This window comes from Rhinatrema bivittatum, chromosome 2 (genome assembly GCF_901001135.1).
Source record: "Rhinatrema bivittatum chromosome 2, aRhiBiv1.1, whole genome shotgun sequence".
In the NCBI taxonomy this organism is placed as follows: domain Eukaryota; kingdom Metazoa; phylum Chordata; class Amphibia; order Gymnophiona; family Rhinatrematidae; genus Rhinatrema; species Rhinatrema bivittatum.
In genome coordinates, this window is record NC_042616.1 from 240,917,289 (window position 1) to 240,934,052 (window position 16,764).

Here is a 16,764-nt window from a genome sequence, read left to right on the forward strand (position 1 = left end):
ACACCAACCAAGGCTATCAGATTGAAGTCTCTCTGCTAAGGGAGGGACAGAATGGTATCACTTCAGGAGACAAGAGGTGCTATATGATCAGCTTGTCTTCTAGTTATCTTCTTCTCTGTGTTTTTTGTTTTTTTTACAAGCAATCCCTAATAGGGAAACGCTTGTCCACCATCTGCTGAAGATGGAGAATACTGGGGGGCTGATGTTGGGGCAGGACTATATAACCGTGACATCAGCTTTTTACTCCATCTGTTGGTAGAGGTGCATAATCCACTGGTGGGGTTTGGCCTGCCTGAATGCAGAAGAAAATTTCTTTTCATGCTGCCACCACAGAATGCAGAGTCATTTCTGCTTTATAGGAAGTGTTTCTACTGGAGGTGCAGGGTTTCCTGCTGCAAAAACTTGGTTCTGACCATTGATTGGGCCAGACCTCTACCACACAAATCTACACATCTGTGGCATGCTTTGTAAGGGCTGATGCCCAAGCCTGCAATTGTTGTGGCCTTGCGGTCTTTCTCAGCAACAGGTAATGCTCCACACCATGATGCAGCACAGAGGTCCTCAGGGCCAAAGACTGATGCCCTGAGGTACAGTGGTAGCCTTTGGCGTCAAAGATGGCTGGATGCTGATTTTGGTGTCAATATTGAAAAAACGTCGTCATTTCGGCACAATATTTCTTTGCCTCCATGATAAGTGTGGACTGCTTTGGCATTGAAGAAAGCAAATATTGCTTACCTGTAACAGGTGTTCTCACAGGACAGCAGGATATTAGTCCTCACATATGTGTGACATCACAGGATGGAGCCCAATCACGGAACACTTTTGTCAAAGTTTCTAGAACTTTGACTGGCATCTACTGGGCATGCCCAGCATGGCACTAACCCTGCAGCCAGCAGGGGTCCCCCTTCAGTCTTGTTTAAAAGCTACAGGAAGTGCCGAAAAATAAAATAAGAAACGTAACGAATCCAACACCACGGGGTGGCGGGCGGGTTTTGTGAGGACTAACATCCTGCTGTCCTGTGAGAACACCTGTTACAGGTAAGCAACATTTGCTTTCTCACAGGACAAGGAGGATGGTAGTCCTCACATATGGGTGAGTACCGAGCTGAGGATGTCCGAGTATGCACCAAATGTACCCAGGTGTGCAAAGGCACTAGGACTGGGGTGGAATTTGGTGGAGGGCAACCTGAACCCTAATGGGCAGGCGGAAGGGTATTGGTACGTCACGTTGTAAATAGGCTGCGCAAGACAGACTGGCGAAGATGGAATCTTGTCTTCCGGCCTTGTCTAAGCAATAATAGTCTGTAAAGGTATGGAGAGAACTCCAGGTGGCAGCCCTGCAAATATCAGGAAGCGGCACCGAGCATAGGTGTGCTACTGAAGTCGCCATGGCCCTCACAGAGTGTGCTTTAACAAGGTCTTGAAGTGGAATGCCTGCTTGCTGATAGCAAAAGGATATGCAGTCCGCTAACCAGGAGGAGAGAGTCTGCTTACCCACAGGCTGCCCCAATTTGATAGTGTGGAAAGAGACAAACAATTGAGTGCTTTTCCTGTGGGCAGCTGTACGGTCTAGGTAGAACGCTAGAGCCAAGGGTATGCAGAGCCTGCTCTCCTGGATTGGAATGGGGCCTGGGAAAAAAGGTAGGTAGTATAAAGGATTGATTGAGATGAAACTCCGATACTCCGGGCAGTACTGCCCGGTCCTGCAGAAGTTTAGTGTAAGGCGGGTAGGTAACTAGAGCCTGTAATTCACTAACTCTGCGAGCCGAAGTTATTGCCAAAAGGAAAATCACTTTTCATGTGAGATAGCGAAGATCACAGGATTGGAGAGGCTCGAATGGTGGTTTCATGAGCCGACCCAAAACCAGAATGAGGTCCCAAGAAGGGGCCTGAGGGCGCATTGGAGGCTTGAGGTGAAGCTAGCCCTTCAGAAAACGTGTTACAAAGGGCTGTACTGAAATAGGAATGTCCCCGATACCTTTATGGAAGGCGGCTACCGCACTGACATGCATTCTGATGGAGGAAGTTTTGAGACCGAATTCTGACAAGAGCCAGAGATAGTCTAGAAACTACGTGGTGGGACAGGTAAAGGGGTCAAGTGATTGAGAAGAGCATCATGACTTAAACCTGTTCAATTTGTAAAGGTAGGATTTTCTCGTGGAAGGCTTCCGTGAAGCAATCAGGACACGGGAAACTGGTTCCGAAAGGTTAAGTGGCTGAAGAATTAACCTTTCAACATCCAGGCCGTCAGGGACAAGGCTTGAAGATTGGGGTGGCATATGCACCTGTCGTTTTGAGTGATCAGAAGCGGGTCCTTTCCCAAGGGAATGTGCCTGCGAATGGAGAGATCCTGAAGTATTGGAAACCACATTTGGCGTGGCCAGTGAGGTGCTATCAGAATCATAGTTCCCTTGTCCTGACGTAACTTCACGAGAGTCTTTGACAGAAGTGGAAGTGGAAGGAATGCATATAGGAGACCGGTTGCCCATGAGAGGGAGAACGCATCTCTTGGCTGAGTGTGTTGGCTGCGAGTGAGAGAGCAAAAGTTCTCTGCTTTGCGGTTTTGAAGTGACGCAAAGAGATCTATATGAGGGTAACCCCATTGTTGGAAGATTGAGTCCGCCACTGAGGGGTTGAGAGACCTCTCGTGCGGCTGAAAGGTGCAACTCAGCTTGTCTGCCAACACATTGTCCACTCCCGGCAAGTAGGTGGCCCTTAGGTACATCGAGTGGGAGAGGGCCTCCGCCCATATCTGCGCAGCTTCCTGACACAGAAGGTAGGAGCCCATACCTCCCTGTTTGTTGATGTACACATGGCCACTTGGTTGTCCGTCTGAATCAGGATGACTTGATTGGACAGGCGATCCTGAAATACCCTGAGAGCATATCTGATTGCTCGCAGCTCCAGGAAATTGATATGGTGTTTGGCTTCCTCTGGAGACCAAGATCCTTATGTCTGCAGTTCGGCCACATGGGCTCCCCAGCTGAGGTTGGAAGCATCGGTGGTGAGAATTATTTGAGAGTCTGGAGCCTGAAAGGAGACTGATCTGGTTTTTCCACCAGGCTAGAGACTGAAGGAATGAGTCTGTGACGTGGACAATGGTCGACAGGGGCTGAATGGATTGAGTCCATTGTGACCTTAGAGTCCACTGCATGACTCTCATGGCCAAGCGGGTCATTGGGGTAACCTGAACTGAGGACGCCATGTGTCCCAGCAGGATGAGGAAGTGGCGTGCAGTTGTGCGGTGCTGAGTCTGTAGCTGGTGTGCGAGAGAGAGGAGAGTGAGAGCCTGCTGTCGAGGCAGAAAAGCTTTTGCCTGCAAGGTGTCCAAGCCTGCCCCTATGAATGATAAAGTTTGAGATGGGACTAAGGAGGATTTGTCGTAATTGACGAGAAATCCTAACAAAATCAGAGTGTGTAAGGTAAGATGTAGGGATGACAGAGCAGTTTGCTGAGTGGGAGCCCTGATCAACCAATCGTCTAGATAGGGCTAGACGTGAACACCTTGAGTCCTGAGGAAGGCTGCAACTACTACGAGGCATTTTGTGAAGACTCGTGGTGCAGACGCGAGGCCGAATGGAAGCACTCTGTACTGATAGTGCTTGGGGCCTACCAGAAATCTCAGGAATTTGCGATGAGATGGAGTTATCACAATATATGTGTATGCGTCCTGGAGGTCTAGAGAGCAGAGCCAGTTTCCTCTTTGCAGAAGAGGAAGAAGAGAACCCAAGGTTACCATTTTGAACTTTTCTTGATGGAGTTACTTGTTGAGGGCTCGTAGGTCCAGAATTGGACAAACACCTCCCGATTTTTTGGGAATTAGAAAGTACCAGGAATAGAACCCTAGGCCGTGTTGAGAGTAGGGCACTGGTTCTATTGCTTTGGTCTGGAGGAGGAGGGAGATCTCCAGTTCCAGGAGGATGGCATGGTCGGATGTTCTCCATGTCGGTAGAGGTGGGGAGTCCGGTGGGATGGAGAGAAAGTTCAGATGATAACCTTGAGCGATTATCGCCAGGACCCACTGGTCTGAGGTGATTGAGTGCCACATGTTGTTGAAATGGCACAATCGACCTCCCACTGGTATCTGAGGCAGTGGAAGCTGGCTGCTGCTCTCTATGTAGGAGTCAAAAACCGGATGCAGGGCCCGGCTGAGGAGCTGCTTGAGGCATTTGTTTTCGTAGTTGACGAGACTGGGTTTTTTTGGAAAGGTCTCGTAGACCGAGTTCTAGACGGTGGTGGGTAGGATTTTTTCGGACGGAAGAATGACTTCTTAGTGTCCTTTCGGAGAGGCTGTTTTGAGGAATACTCAGAAGGCATCAGAGAGAGCTGTCTCAGAGTCTCATGATGGTCCTTGAGTTCTGCCACCGTCCGCTGAATCTGTTCGCCAAAGAGATTGTCTCCTACACAGGGCAGTTCGGACAATCTGTCCTGTACTTAAGGGCGAAGGTCCGAAGACTTTAGCCAGGCCTATCTTCTTGCTGAAATAGCAGCTGCAGATACCCTGGTAGCAGTGTCAAAGATATCGTAAGATGATCTTATCTTATGCTTGCCTGCCTCAAAGCCCTTGTTCACTAGGGTTTGAAGTTGTTCTTGGAATTGTTGAGGCAGGGAGTCTGTTAATTCTTGTATCTGGGTCACAGAGCTGATAGGAGGCGATTCGGGAGATGAGTGAGCCCTGGAAGACACAGCGACCAATGGCATCTAGAAATTTCTGCTCTTTGCCTGGGGGAAAGGAAGAGTGGTGTTTTGATCTCCTTGCCCTCTTTTGGGCCGATTCTACAACCACAGATTGGTGATCCAACTAAGGTTTTTGAAAACCTGGGGCTGACTGTACCAAATAAATGGTGTCAGCCTTTCTGTTGACTGGAGCAACAGAGTCAGGGTGTTCCCAGTTCTTTTTGAGGAGATCCAGAAGAACCTGGTGAATAGGGATGGAGGTTATTTCCTTGGGAGCATCCAGGAATTGCAAAAGCTCCATCATTTCATGCCTGTCATCTTGTTTGGTCTGTAATTGGAAGGGAACCAATTCAGACATCTCCTTCACAAAATTTATGAAGGAAAGGTCCTCCGGAGAACATTTCCTGCTTTCAGTAGGAGAAGGTGGTGAAGGCAAGTCATCGGTGTCTGGTGAAGAATTATCAGTCCAGGTATCATAGGGATTAGCACCTGCCCCTCTAGGAACCAGAGGGGGATGGGGCGGTGGAATTCCTGAAGGTCCAGGTCTAGGTTCTGAAGGAATCGCAGGAAGAACTGGAGGCACCGATGAAGGCATCGAAGGCACCAGTGCAGGCATTGAAGGCATCAATGAATGGATTGATGGTGCCGACGGACGCATCGGCATCGATGGCTGAGGCATCGGTAGGACTCCCGATGGAGGGATTTGGAATGGTGTTTCTCCTCCAGATGACAAAGTAAGCGGAGAGGGCACTGGAGCTATCGGTCACCCAGGAGCCATCGGTGGAAAAGTGGCAATAAGTGCTTCCATTCTCGAGAGCAGCGGTGCCAACGCTGCCGGAATCGGGTCGTGGTCGGCTCCACGATCAGCACTGATGTCTGTGCTGGAGGAACTTGGAGTCGATGCATTGCCTTGTCGATGGCCTCCTGAACCATCCGGTCCAGTTCTCCATGGAGACCTGGAGCAATCAGCCCCCGCTCCGGAAGGGGAGAATGAGGCAGAGGCATAGCCGGAGGGACCACCGTTAAAGGCGGAGTCACGGCTCCAGATACCCGTCCGGGTGAGGGTGGCCTCGGTGACCCAGTCGCAGAAAAGGTCAGTGCCTTTTGTGGACGGGGTTTTTGATGGCGGCTCGGACGATGGCGAGGTCGATGATTTCACTCCCTTGATGGTCCGAGGCTTCCGATGTCGATGTTTATCTCTACGATCCCCTTGGTCCTGAGGGGAAATAGAGGTAATTGAAGGCCGAAAAGTCGTCGATGCCGGATGGTCATCGGCCGGTGGTCAATACTGGCGCGAAATGGACGGTGCCGGTTCTGACGACATCGATGCAATAGACGGCGTCGGGGTTTGAGTATGGAAGAGAAGTTCCATCTTCTCCATTCTGGCCTTGTGACCTTTTGGTGTCATTAGGGCACATTTGGTGCAGGTCAGGACATCGTGCTCACATCCAAGACACATTACACAGACTTTATGAGGGTCTGTCATGGACATGGTGTGGTTACTGTCTGGGCACTGACGGAACCCTGATGTCATGGGGCCTTGAATAATTTGAGCCGCGGTATGGTTGACGGCCAGTATGCCGCAAGGGCCAAACTAGACGGGAATCGACCGAAAATGGGTAAAAAACTTACCGGAGTACCACGGCTTAAAAAAGTTGAAGGAGGGACCCCTGTGGGGTAAGAAAGTTTTCAGTAATTCCGTGAGGAAAATTCCTGTCAGGAATCTCTGCGGAGCTCCTTAACCGCGTGGCTAGTGCTGCGTGGAAAAAAGAAGATTGAAGAGGGACCCCTGCTGGCTGCAGGGTTAGTGCCATGCTGGGCATGTCCAGTAGGTGCCAGTCAAAATTCTAGAAACTTTGACAAAATTGTTCCGTGATTGGGCTCCATCCTGAGATGTCACCCATATGTGAGGACTACCATCCTGCTTGTCCTGTGAGAATGAGCATACTTGTCTATGCCAACAACTTTTGGCATTGAGAAGCTCAATTGGGAAGATAAGCTCTTGCACTCAAACTGCTTATATTCATGGTGCTGAGCTTGCTCAGGGCACCTGGAGTCAACCTTGTTTAGGATCTTGGCACTGACAATCTACAGACACACTGCTGTGAGCTGGTTCATGGGTTTGACATTGAGACTGCATCGAAGACTCACCTTGCATCTGGGAGGATTTCACTTTTACCTATTTTATAGTCAGCTGAGCCCCTTCTGATGCCAAATTTTTCTTTTTGGAAGAGCTAGGCAAAGGAGGCTCCAGAAAATCACAAAGAACAATTACAGGTGCAGGCAGTGTGGTTGGAAATATCAAGGCCATAGTCCAGGCACCTGACATAGAAGTCCTGTAAATCAGTCAGGACATTTTGTGAGCACAAAACCCAAAATGCTTAAAAACCTGGTTTTGCCGGCATGGCAAAAATCATTGAAGCAATACTGAACTCCAGTGAAGAGGGAGAAAACATGAAAAATTTTGGACTTTGAAATAAAATCCAAGTATTTTTTTTTGACAGAAAAAAAACCAAATTAAAGAAAGAATAAAGGAACCTAAAAACAAAAAAACTTGACAAGTGGCAAAGAAAGCAAAAACACATCTTTTAACGTTAGAGAAAAGAAAAGACCTGAGGAGACTCCTGGGGCGGGTGGCTGTATGTTTGTTCTGATCTCGAGAGCACCTTTTTGTCTTGGCAACATCAGATGCCATCATTCACTTGTGTGGCTGATATTATCCTATTTGTCCAGGGAGAAACAATGGTTTGTGCATTTGCATCATATTTTAGATTCCCACTGAAGAAGCCATGATCACATAGGGAATAATAATTTCTTATAACATTTCAATGTGGGACATACTACTTGCAAACTTCATTAGAAAGGTTTCCAGATGTCCTTTCCTCTAATTCGTCAGTTTACTTGTCATTAAGAAAGGAACAGGTTTCTGCAAATCTAATAGTCATCTCCTACCTTGCTATAATAGAGCACTCGACAAAGTTCCCTGATGATATTTGGCATTTCAGTAATCTTCTCTCTGCACTCTTCAAACTGGGCTGCTACGCTGTAACATCTACATATATGTCCACAAACCTGCAAACAAAAAAATATTTAGTCCAATCATCCAGTGTCCTGCTCAATACTCCTCTCCCCTCCCTAAGGCTGACACATTTTGAAAGAGACTGCCATATTAGAGAAATCCTAAAGTCAATTCTGGAAATAGTAAAAGAGTGAAAATCAGAAATAAGTCCACAACATCTTTTTACCATCATTTGTGCTACATGATATCTTCTTCCATAGCAAATATACAGATTTGATGCTCAGTGAAACCTTTTAAAAGTGTTCTTTATAGTGAAGTGCTGTAAGGCAACCTCATTGTTGTGAATCTGCCGGCTTCCGCGGACAGATTCCCTACCTGCTGGCTCCCTTGATGTGGCTGGACGCCGCCAGCTTCGTTTGCCGTGGCCCGGAGGCCGTGGTTGTCTCCTGCTCTGCTCGGCAGGGCCGCCCCCGCCGAGCAGCTGACAATACTGACACCCTCGTCGGGTCCCGCGCGGCAGGGCCACCATCTTGCCGCGGCCGAGACCTGCGGTCTGGAGGCCCCGCTTCCCTGTCTCCTCTTCGCGGCCTGGAGCCATCCTGGATCAGCCTACGCAGCTGGGAGCCGTGACGCCACCTTCGGGGTCCTCATTCGGCAGCCTGGAGGCTGCCCCGGGGCCTGCTTGCTGGTTCTCTCAGTCTCCGCGGAGAGTGCATAAGAGTGCCGCTATCCGTGGTCCTGATTCTGCTTCAGCCTTCCTTTAGGCGCCGGCACGCGCCTCTAAACAGCTTTTAAAGGGTCAGCCACAGGAAGTGTTGCTGGCTCCACCTCATGATGACTTCCTGCTCCAGCCCTATAAGAGGGATTCTTTGTCAGTCTCTCGTTGTCTTCAGATTGAGTCTCACAGTGTCTTCATGTTTCTTGTTTCCAGTCCTGGTGTCGGCCGAGTCCGGATGTCCGTGTCTTCAGCTGTTTCCATGTTTCAGATGTTTCTTGTCCAGCTCTTCAGCATCTTCAGGTTCCTGACGTCTCCTGTCCATGTCTTCAGGAGTCTCCAAGTTCCCGGTACCTGATGTTCCATGTTCCAGAGGTCCCTCGTCCAGGCTTCCTCATGTCTCAGCCTTCCTGGTGTTCAGCCCGCCTTGGTGTTCGTGCTTGCTCCGGAGCCTTCTGTTCTGTCGGCTGTGGATCTCCGGGTGACGCAGCTTCGTCATGGGAGATGCCGGCAGTGGACTGGTGTCCTGTGCTCCTGAGCCGTCTTGTCCTGCCAGCCTTTGTGGAGCTCCGGATGACTTATAGCTCCGTTGTCGATGTTCTGCATCGGCTGGATTCTTCCCTGCACTTGTCCCGCTCTCCACGTGGTCCGTGACCAGCCTCCTCGGGCTGTGTAGGGCGCGCAGTGGGACAGGGTGGTCCGCGACCAGCCCATTGGGTCCATCCGTGTAGGTGGGTTGTGTAGGGCGCCCGGAGAGACAGTGCCAATGTCTACCCTCCCAGCTTTTCGTCTTGTCAAGACTTCCTCAAGTTCCTCATCTTATCCGTGATGCCGTCGCATCGACGCTGGTCCGTGATGCTGTCGCATCAACCTTGGGGTCATGCCGTCGCATCAACCTTGGGGTCATGCCGTCGCATCAACCTTGGGGTCATGCCGTCGCATCAACCTTGGGGTCATGCCGTCGCATCAACCTTGGGGTCATGTCGTCGCATCAGTCCCTCATCTATGATGTCTCGCATCAGCCTTGGTGTGATGTCTTTGCATCAGTCATAGTCTCAAGTCTTCTATGTTCCAAGGACTCCGTCTGCCCTCGTCCTCGTTCCGGCCTGCTGCCCATTGCCGTACTCAGCGGCAGGTCCGAAAGGGCTTGGAACAGTCGGAGGACTGTTCATCAATCAACATTGCATCTTTTGTTGTCCGGGGTGTGCAGGTCCGGTTGAGGGTCAGACCTTGTATCCTAGTCCTTGCGTCTGCCATGTACCCATGCTCGCAACAGCTCACCTCCCACGGTTTGGCTTGGGGCTCCTCCCTGGGTCATGCCGTGGCCCAAGGGCTCACACAACCCTGTTTAGAGACGACCGCGCCTCCGTGCCTCGGAGCATGATGGCCGACGGAGGTTGCGCTCATAACACTCATGTGCCTAACTATGGTGTCAGTTTGTGTTTTTTTCATGTGTGTATTTGTAGACAGTTTATGCACATACAATTCCTGCCTGCAGGAAAATACATGCATAAAATTCCACAGCCAGGAAAATACATGTGTAAAATTCCACGGGCAGGAAATTTGCATGCATAAACCATGCATGTGCATATGAAAAAATGCATATAAAGGAGATGGCACACACCCCTGACCCACCCCATATTCACATACCCCCTTTGCCAACAAACACACACAGTGAATGCTCATTAGATTTCAGATTTAGTCTCACTTTCACTTATGGAGGCAGAAGTTTCCATTACTAACTTATGGCTTTGTTGCTTATGAGTTACAGAAACACAATTCCTCAGTTATGAAGCGTGAACAAAAAAACATTTCGCAAATGGGCAGCCATCATGTATTCTATTTATGAAATACCCATGTATGGCTCTGGGATTCATACATATGACATTTTTTTCTATATTTTTTTCAGTACCTGAAATTGAATGCTATCGAACTAATATATGTATTTACCTGTACACACATGTCATCTGGTTTACTGGAGTTGGTCAAGACTGCCACACAACGAGAAAACGCTTCTTGTAACACCTACAAGAACATAAAACCTATAAATTCACATGACAGTACAGCCTTAAAATACTGTCAAACATTGTACTGCCCATTTACTGGTTATTTTAACAAACTTTAGCTTTTAAATTGCATCTGTACTGTTTAAGTGAGGAATGCAGAAACTTTAAAATGATTGTCTTATCTTAACAATGAAGCTGTGACCCATGATTGTAAAACTTAACCCGGGATCCACCCACAGATGGAGGTCATCAGAAGGTCGGGGTTTTGGTGTTATCCAACTTTAAACAGAAAAAAAACAAATACATAGCATGGCAGAAGAGGCAAGAAGTAAACGAAAATGAATGTAATTACAGTAGGTGATCAATAGGTACAAGGCCTTAGGAAAGCCAAAAGCCATGCAAATATAGTAGAATAAATTTAGATTTACCTCTATTCCATTTTCTCTCCTTAACTCTTCTGCATTAAGGGCTGAACAACTGACTGTGTGGAAAGCCAGCTCAGTAGCAGCAGGCAAGAGGGATACTTTTGAAAAAAGCTGGTCATCAGAAGTTTCCATGGTGATGGTCCTAATAAGCATTGGATAGCCTGCATATTTGAAAGGCTGCAGCTCTAAAAGATAAAATAAAAACTCCAAATAGCAGTAGGATACTTGTTTTCAGAATCAGCAGCTGGAGGGTAGCTAATTACTTGATAGAATTATGGAGAGACTGGTACAGTAGATAAAGTGAGAAAAAGATATATTCCAGGTTATTGCATTTCAAATGGATGTCCCTTACAATATTCTATTTACACAATTTTAAAACTAGTGATACGAAAACAAGTTTAGCAAATTATTATGAACATGCAGAAATGAAAATGTGACTTTTGTAACAAGCACTCATTGCGGCTTCAGTGCAAACATTAAAGGAAAAACCAACAGATGTGCTCAGTCCTTCCTCAGCATTCATATCTAACTACTTAAATGGATTTCCTATACACAGAAATAAATATCTTACCAATTCTGAATATAAATAAGGTATAACATGAAACTGATCTTTTCCAATCTTTCTTTAATCCTACCTTCTTTGTGTCTGTTGAACAGTATACTTTGAGTTTTCAAAATTAAAATGATATTTTCTGGATCTGGGCCATCTACTATTTTGACTAATTTTGTGCACAAGAATTCATATGCTTTATTTACTTTTTCAAAGATGTCCTGCAGAGAACAAAAAAAGGACAGCATAAACCTTTTTGCAACAGATTTGAGCAGTCTTCATTTCTGCTGTCAAAATTACAGAGATAAATCAATTATGTTTGTGGGTTTTTTTCTCAATAGTAAATTGTGAGATAAGGGGATTTATTGACTATATAACATTTAATAGATTTATTTATTTATTTGTAGGGTTTTATATACCGTTATTCGGTAGAGCCATCATAACGGTTTACAAATCTTCAATTATCATCCAACATATGCAATTATCTTACAATCAAATGGAGTTAACATAGTAGTTGGGAACAGTAGGGTTTTGTGAACAATCAACATATTTTCTTAGTCGTTGAATAACAGAATATTGCGGAGAACATAGCACATACCCTCCCTTCAGGGTTCTTGTCAGGGTGGTACTTTTGTGCAAGTCTGAAGTAGGCTTTCCTGATCTTGCTCTCATCATGCCTGTCAAATGAAGAGAAACAATTTCACTCCATAAGCATAAGAACATAAGACTTGCCATACTGGGTCAGACCAATGGTCCATCAAGCTCAGTATCCTGTTTCCAACAGCAGCCAATCCAAGTTGCGAGTACTTGGCAAGTACCCAAACATTAAATAGATCTCAACTAGTAATTAAGGGGCAGATTTTCAAAGGGATACGTGCGTAACCCCCGAAAAGCTGCCCCAGCTTGCCCCTGCGCGCGCTGAGCCTATCTTGCATAGGCTCAGCGGCGCGTGCAAGCCCCGGGAAGCGCGTATGTCCCGGGGCTTGCAAAAAGGGGCGGGGCGTGGGCGGTCCGGGGCGGGGCCTGGGATCGTGGGCTGGCCATCGGCCGGCGCGCGTAACTTCAACAAAGGTAAAGGGGGGGCAGGTTAGGTAGGGGAAGGTGCAGGGGAGGCGGAGGGAACGGTGGCAGGCTGTGCTGCTCGGCGTGCGCAAGTTGCACAATTGTGCACCCCCTTGTGCGCGCCGACCCTGGATTTTATAATATGCACGCGGCTGCGCACGCATGTTATAAAATCGGGCGTAGATTTGTTCGCGCCGGGTTGCACGAACAAATCTGCGCGCAGGTTTTAAAATCTGCCCCAAAGACAATCTGCACACTTTCCTCCCACATTAAAATGTTGGACGTTTCCACTTTTTCAAAATATTCTTTTTTGCAAGTTGAAAATGGCTATATCATATTATAATTAGTGATAAGATGGAACAATTTCTATTCAATCTATATTTTACAACTGTCTAAAGAAAGGATATTAATAGTCCCAAAAAACTCACAACTTTAAATATGTTAGAGTCTAGCCTACTATGTTATTTGTTGGCTTAATTTTACAACTGTTCCCATTCCACCAGATAATGCCAGGTACCAGGCATATCCTGAAATGCTGTCTCATTTAGAAAAACAAAACAAAACACTAAACCATCCAATAACAGTGGGGGCATGATTGGAAATTCTGTGACTATTTCATTTTCAATTACAGTGTAACTTCTCTGTATTGTGATTTATAATCACTTACTGATAAAATCATGTTTAAAAAAACAAGTTATTTCCAGGCTGAATGCTTTACCTACAGACAAGATCTCTTCTGACTTGTACAGTTTCACCTCTCAAATAAACTACCCCGTAAACAAAACAAAACACACAAAAATCTATTCTGATAACTAAAAGAAAAACTTTTCAATGCAAGGAAAACTGGATTAAAGCCAGCTAATAAGCCAGAATTCTAATGCAGTATATTTAAGCAAAATGGATACCTTCACAAAATCTCAACTCATATATAAAAAAAAAATTCTATAAGAAAAGCCATAAACATTCAACCTTTATTAAACAAATAAAAGTAGAAACACCAGGCTCTGACCCCTGCTAAAACTGCCCTAATTCTGGGCCAGATGTACTATGCATTTTCCCCATAGACACAAAATGAGATAAATCCTTTAACAGGATTTCCCAAACCTGTTTTGGTGACCCACAGGTTTTCAGGATATCTGCAATGAATATGCATGAGATAAATTTACATACACTGGAGACTCAGTATTTTTGCAAATTTATCTCCTGCAAGCATGCTGCGTGACATCCCAGAAATCCAGCTGGCTGTGGGTTTACCAATACTGGTTTGGGAAGCCCTGCTTTAGTACATCTGGTTCTTAGTGTTGTGCTTGTGAACCTTGTTAAATGGTTCCTGCTAGACAGTAGTCATACAGTTAGTATAAAAGACACTATTATCCAAACAATTACAGGAACATTAATGTAATAAAATCAATTAATTCTAATTACACAACTCTTTAGAGAATTGCAGAAAGATATATCATGCACCCGTAACCTCCAGGAAAGATATATCATGCTCCCCGTAACCTCCAGGATAATATATAAGTACTCACGCTCATACACAAAACCATTCATAACCACGACATGCAATGGTTCCCAGAACAGCTCCGGCTTCACACTCCGACAAGACCCACAAGAACACATCACCTGGCCAAACTCCAATTACCCTCTCCTAAGCTCATGAAGCATACCACCTTTAGAGAGCGATCTTTCATCACTGCAGGAACTGCCCACTGGAACAAAATGCCTTCCCAACTACGCCAGGAACCCTGCCACAAAAAATTCAAGCACAATCTTAAAACATGGCTGTTCAAACTAGCGTACCCTGACTGACGAACTGACTCTCCCCAAAGATGCGACATAACTGCCCTACTGACACTCACCCTCTCTATTCTCCCTCCCTACCTCCCACCCACTGTGGGTATACTCCCCACTTCCTTCCCCCCCGTCCCCTTCCCTTCATTACTTCACCCTCCTAATTATCCTGACTGCTTTGTTTAACTATCTTGTTAAATCTAACTTGTACATATGTATATAATTTTCGTTCTATCATCTCCTGCCCTTGTTAACCCTCTCCCTGTTAATGTTTTTATTGTAAAGCTAGTTGCTAAGTTATGTTACATTGTGAACCGAGGTGATGTTTTGCAAACGTGCCTCGGTATATAAAAAACCCTTAAATAAATAAATAAATAAATGCACATACATATTCAAACCACACACAGGTGCTTAGTCAAAAATCATTGCTTCTTAAGCTCAATATTTTAAAATAAGTCTTTATACATAGAAAATTGCTTCATCATATTACTGCAGTGTTCTCTTACCTTGTTCTTTGTCCTATGACTCAACAGCTTCATGTTTGTCTCAAAAAATACAGCTGGAACACTGTTCACTTGCAGTTTCTGGGACATCTGCAGCCCTTCTCAACCCTTTTTCTCAGCCCTTTTTCCCCTGCTCCTTTCCGCCCCGTTCACCCGCTCCCCCCCCCCACGCCCTTCAGGTCCCTACTTAAAAACCCCCTCGCTTAACTCTCTCCCCCCTTTGTATTATTATTGTACATAAGCTATATTTGCATTTAATTATGTTTTTGCCTTGAATTTACTTGTACAGCATAACCTTGGTTTCCCTTATCCCTCTAGCCCCCCCCCCCCTTCCCAGTTCTCTTAATATTTTCATTGTAAAGCCCTTACCCCCCTCCCTCCCCCCCCCTCTAGTTATTTTATTCAGTTTCTATGTAAAGCCCTGTTGGCCATTTTTTGTTCTATGGAAACCGATGTGATGTTTTCTAAACGAATGTCGGTATACAAAAACTTTAAATAAATAAAAATAAATAAATGAATACCTCAGTCTGTCATTTCCTCATGTGACTACACTCTGCCCTTGATCATATGACTAAGAGCCAATGGGAGTATAGGGAAGGATTTACCAAAGAGAAAGGGAAGAGGCCATGGATTTCAAAACTATCTGGGTTTTTGAGTTCAGTTAGACAGAGAATGCTGCCCCTATGACTCTGCCCAAATAGGCCTGCTATCCCTAGTAGGGATTTTTACAGTGGCAGTGGGAGATAAGTAGATGGCTTGGGATGAGACAAACTGCAACTCCATTGCTTTGCCCTTCTGCTTTCAGTTTATTTATTTATTTTTTTAGAGCTGATGTCAGGCCTGTGTGATCTGTGATCTGAGAACTGTTAGATGCAGCCAACATGCAGTGCATAAAGGCCAGAAATGGAGTTCAGAATGCTACTTGGTGGCCCTTGGGAGCCTGAGCACCATTCTCTGACACAGAGGAGAGGTTTTTGCACAAGGCTCTTAAACAAAATTTGTGAGCCCTCAAATTTTATTCCAGTGACATTTATCAGCACCTTAATACAGTTATTCATCTGCATTATAGTTTGTGGATTACAGTTAAACCCAAGTTAATGTGCTTCCAATGGTAATCCTTGAATCCCATCACTGTTCCCCAGAACCAGAAGGGACATCCTTTTGCACATTCCATTTGAACTCTATGCGCATCAATATTGTCTTTTGCCTTCAGAGGGCCCAGAGCAATGCTAACTATTTTACAGCACTGTGCAAACAATTACTGTGGTGTCCCCCTCCTGGCTCTGATTTTGCTTAATTTTTGTTTTTCCAATCAGGACCAGTATAAGGTTATTAGGTGCCCTAGGCGAACCTTACAGCTTTGCACTCTTGCCCTTTCCTCATGGTCAATGCGCACACAATTTGAAATTATGTATTTATAATATATTTTACATAAAAAAGTACAAACTCCAGTTGCCTGAAGTAAAAGTATCATTGATAGCATGTATATTACATTTACATGGTACTAACCAGAAAACCCTACAAAAAAAAAAAAAAAGCAAAAAATGACACTCGGAACCCCTTATGGTATTAGACCTATTCTAATGCATACTGGATGTGGGCTTGGACCTCAAAAAGCCAAGAGTAAAATGAATTACAATTACAATATAGTAAACCTCCTATAATAAAACAGCATTAACTGTCAGCACTCAAACATTAACAACCCTACCTATGAAAAGGTAACACCGTAAATATTGTATCAGGCCCTAAACCACCAATACACCTTCTATTAGGAAAAAAGAACATGCCAGGCTGCTATAGGTACCTACTCAGCAATTACATGCTAGCAGAATACCTCACCCTTGGTCACATATGCAGAACACAGGCAGACCCTCAGCAAAAAACAGAATAGAGACCATATAGTATAAATATAAATGTGCAAAAACTAAACTGGAAACTGAAACAAGTCAGACTATGTATGCAGTGCAACAATGGAAAAACAGAAATACCATCATTCCTCATAAAACATCAAACAAT

General features: G+C 45.5%; 1 protein-coding gene across 1 annotated transcript in view; it reads right to left on the minus strand.

Moving 5' to 3' along the window:
- DNAJC13 (DnaJ heat shock protein family (Hsp40) member C13) overlaps positions 1-16,764 on the minus strand; it is a 701,712-nt gene that overhangs the window by 226,929 nt on the left and 458,019 nt on the right. Inside the window, 5 exon segments of the mRNA XM_029587070.1 lie at positions 7,630-7,749; positions 10,362-10,436; positions 10,846-11,027; positions 11,478-11,613; positions 11,991-12,069. Coding sequence (XP_029442930.1) covers positions 7,630-7,749; positions 10,362-10,436; positions 10,846-11,027; positions 11,478-11,613; positions 11,991-12,069 — 592 coding nt within the window.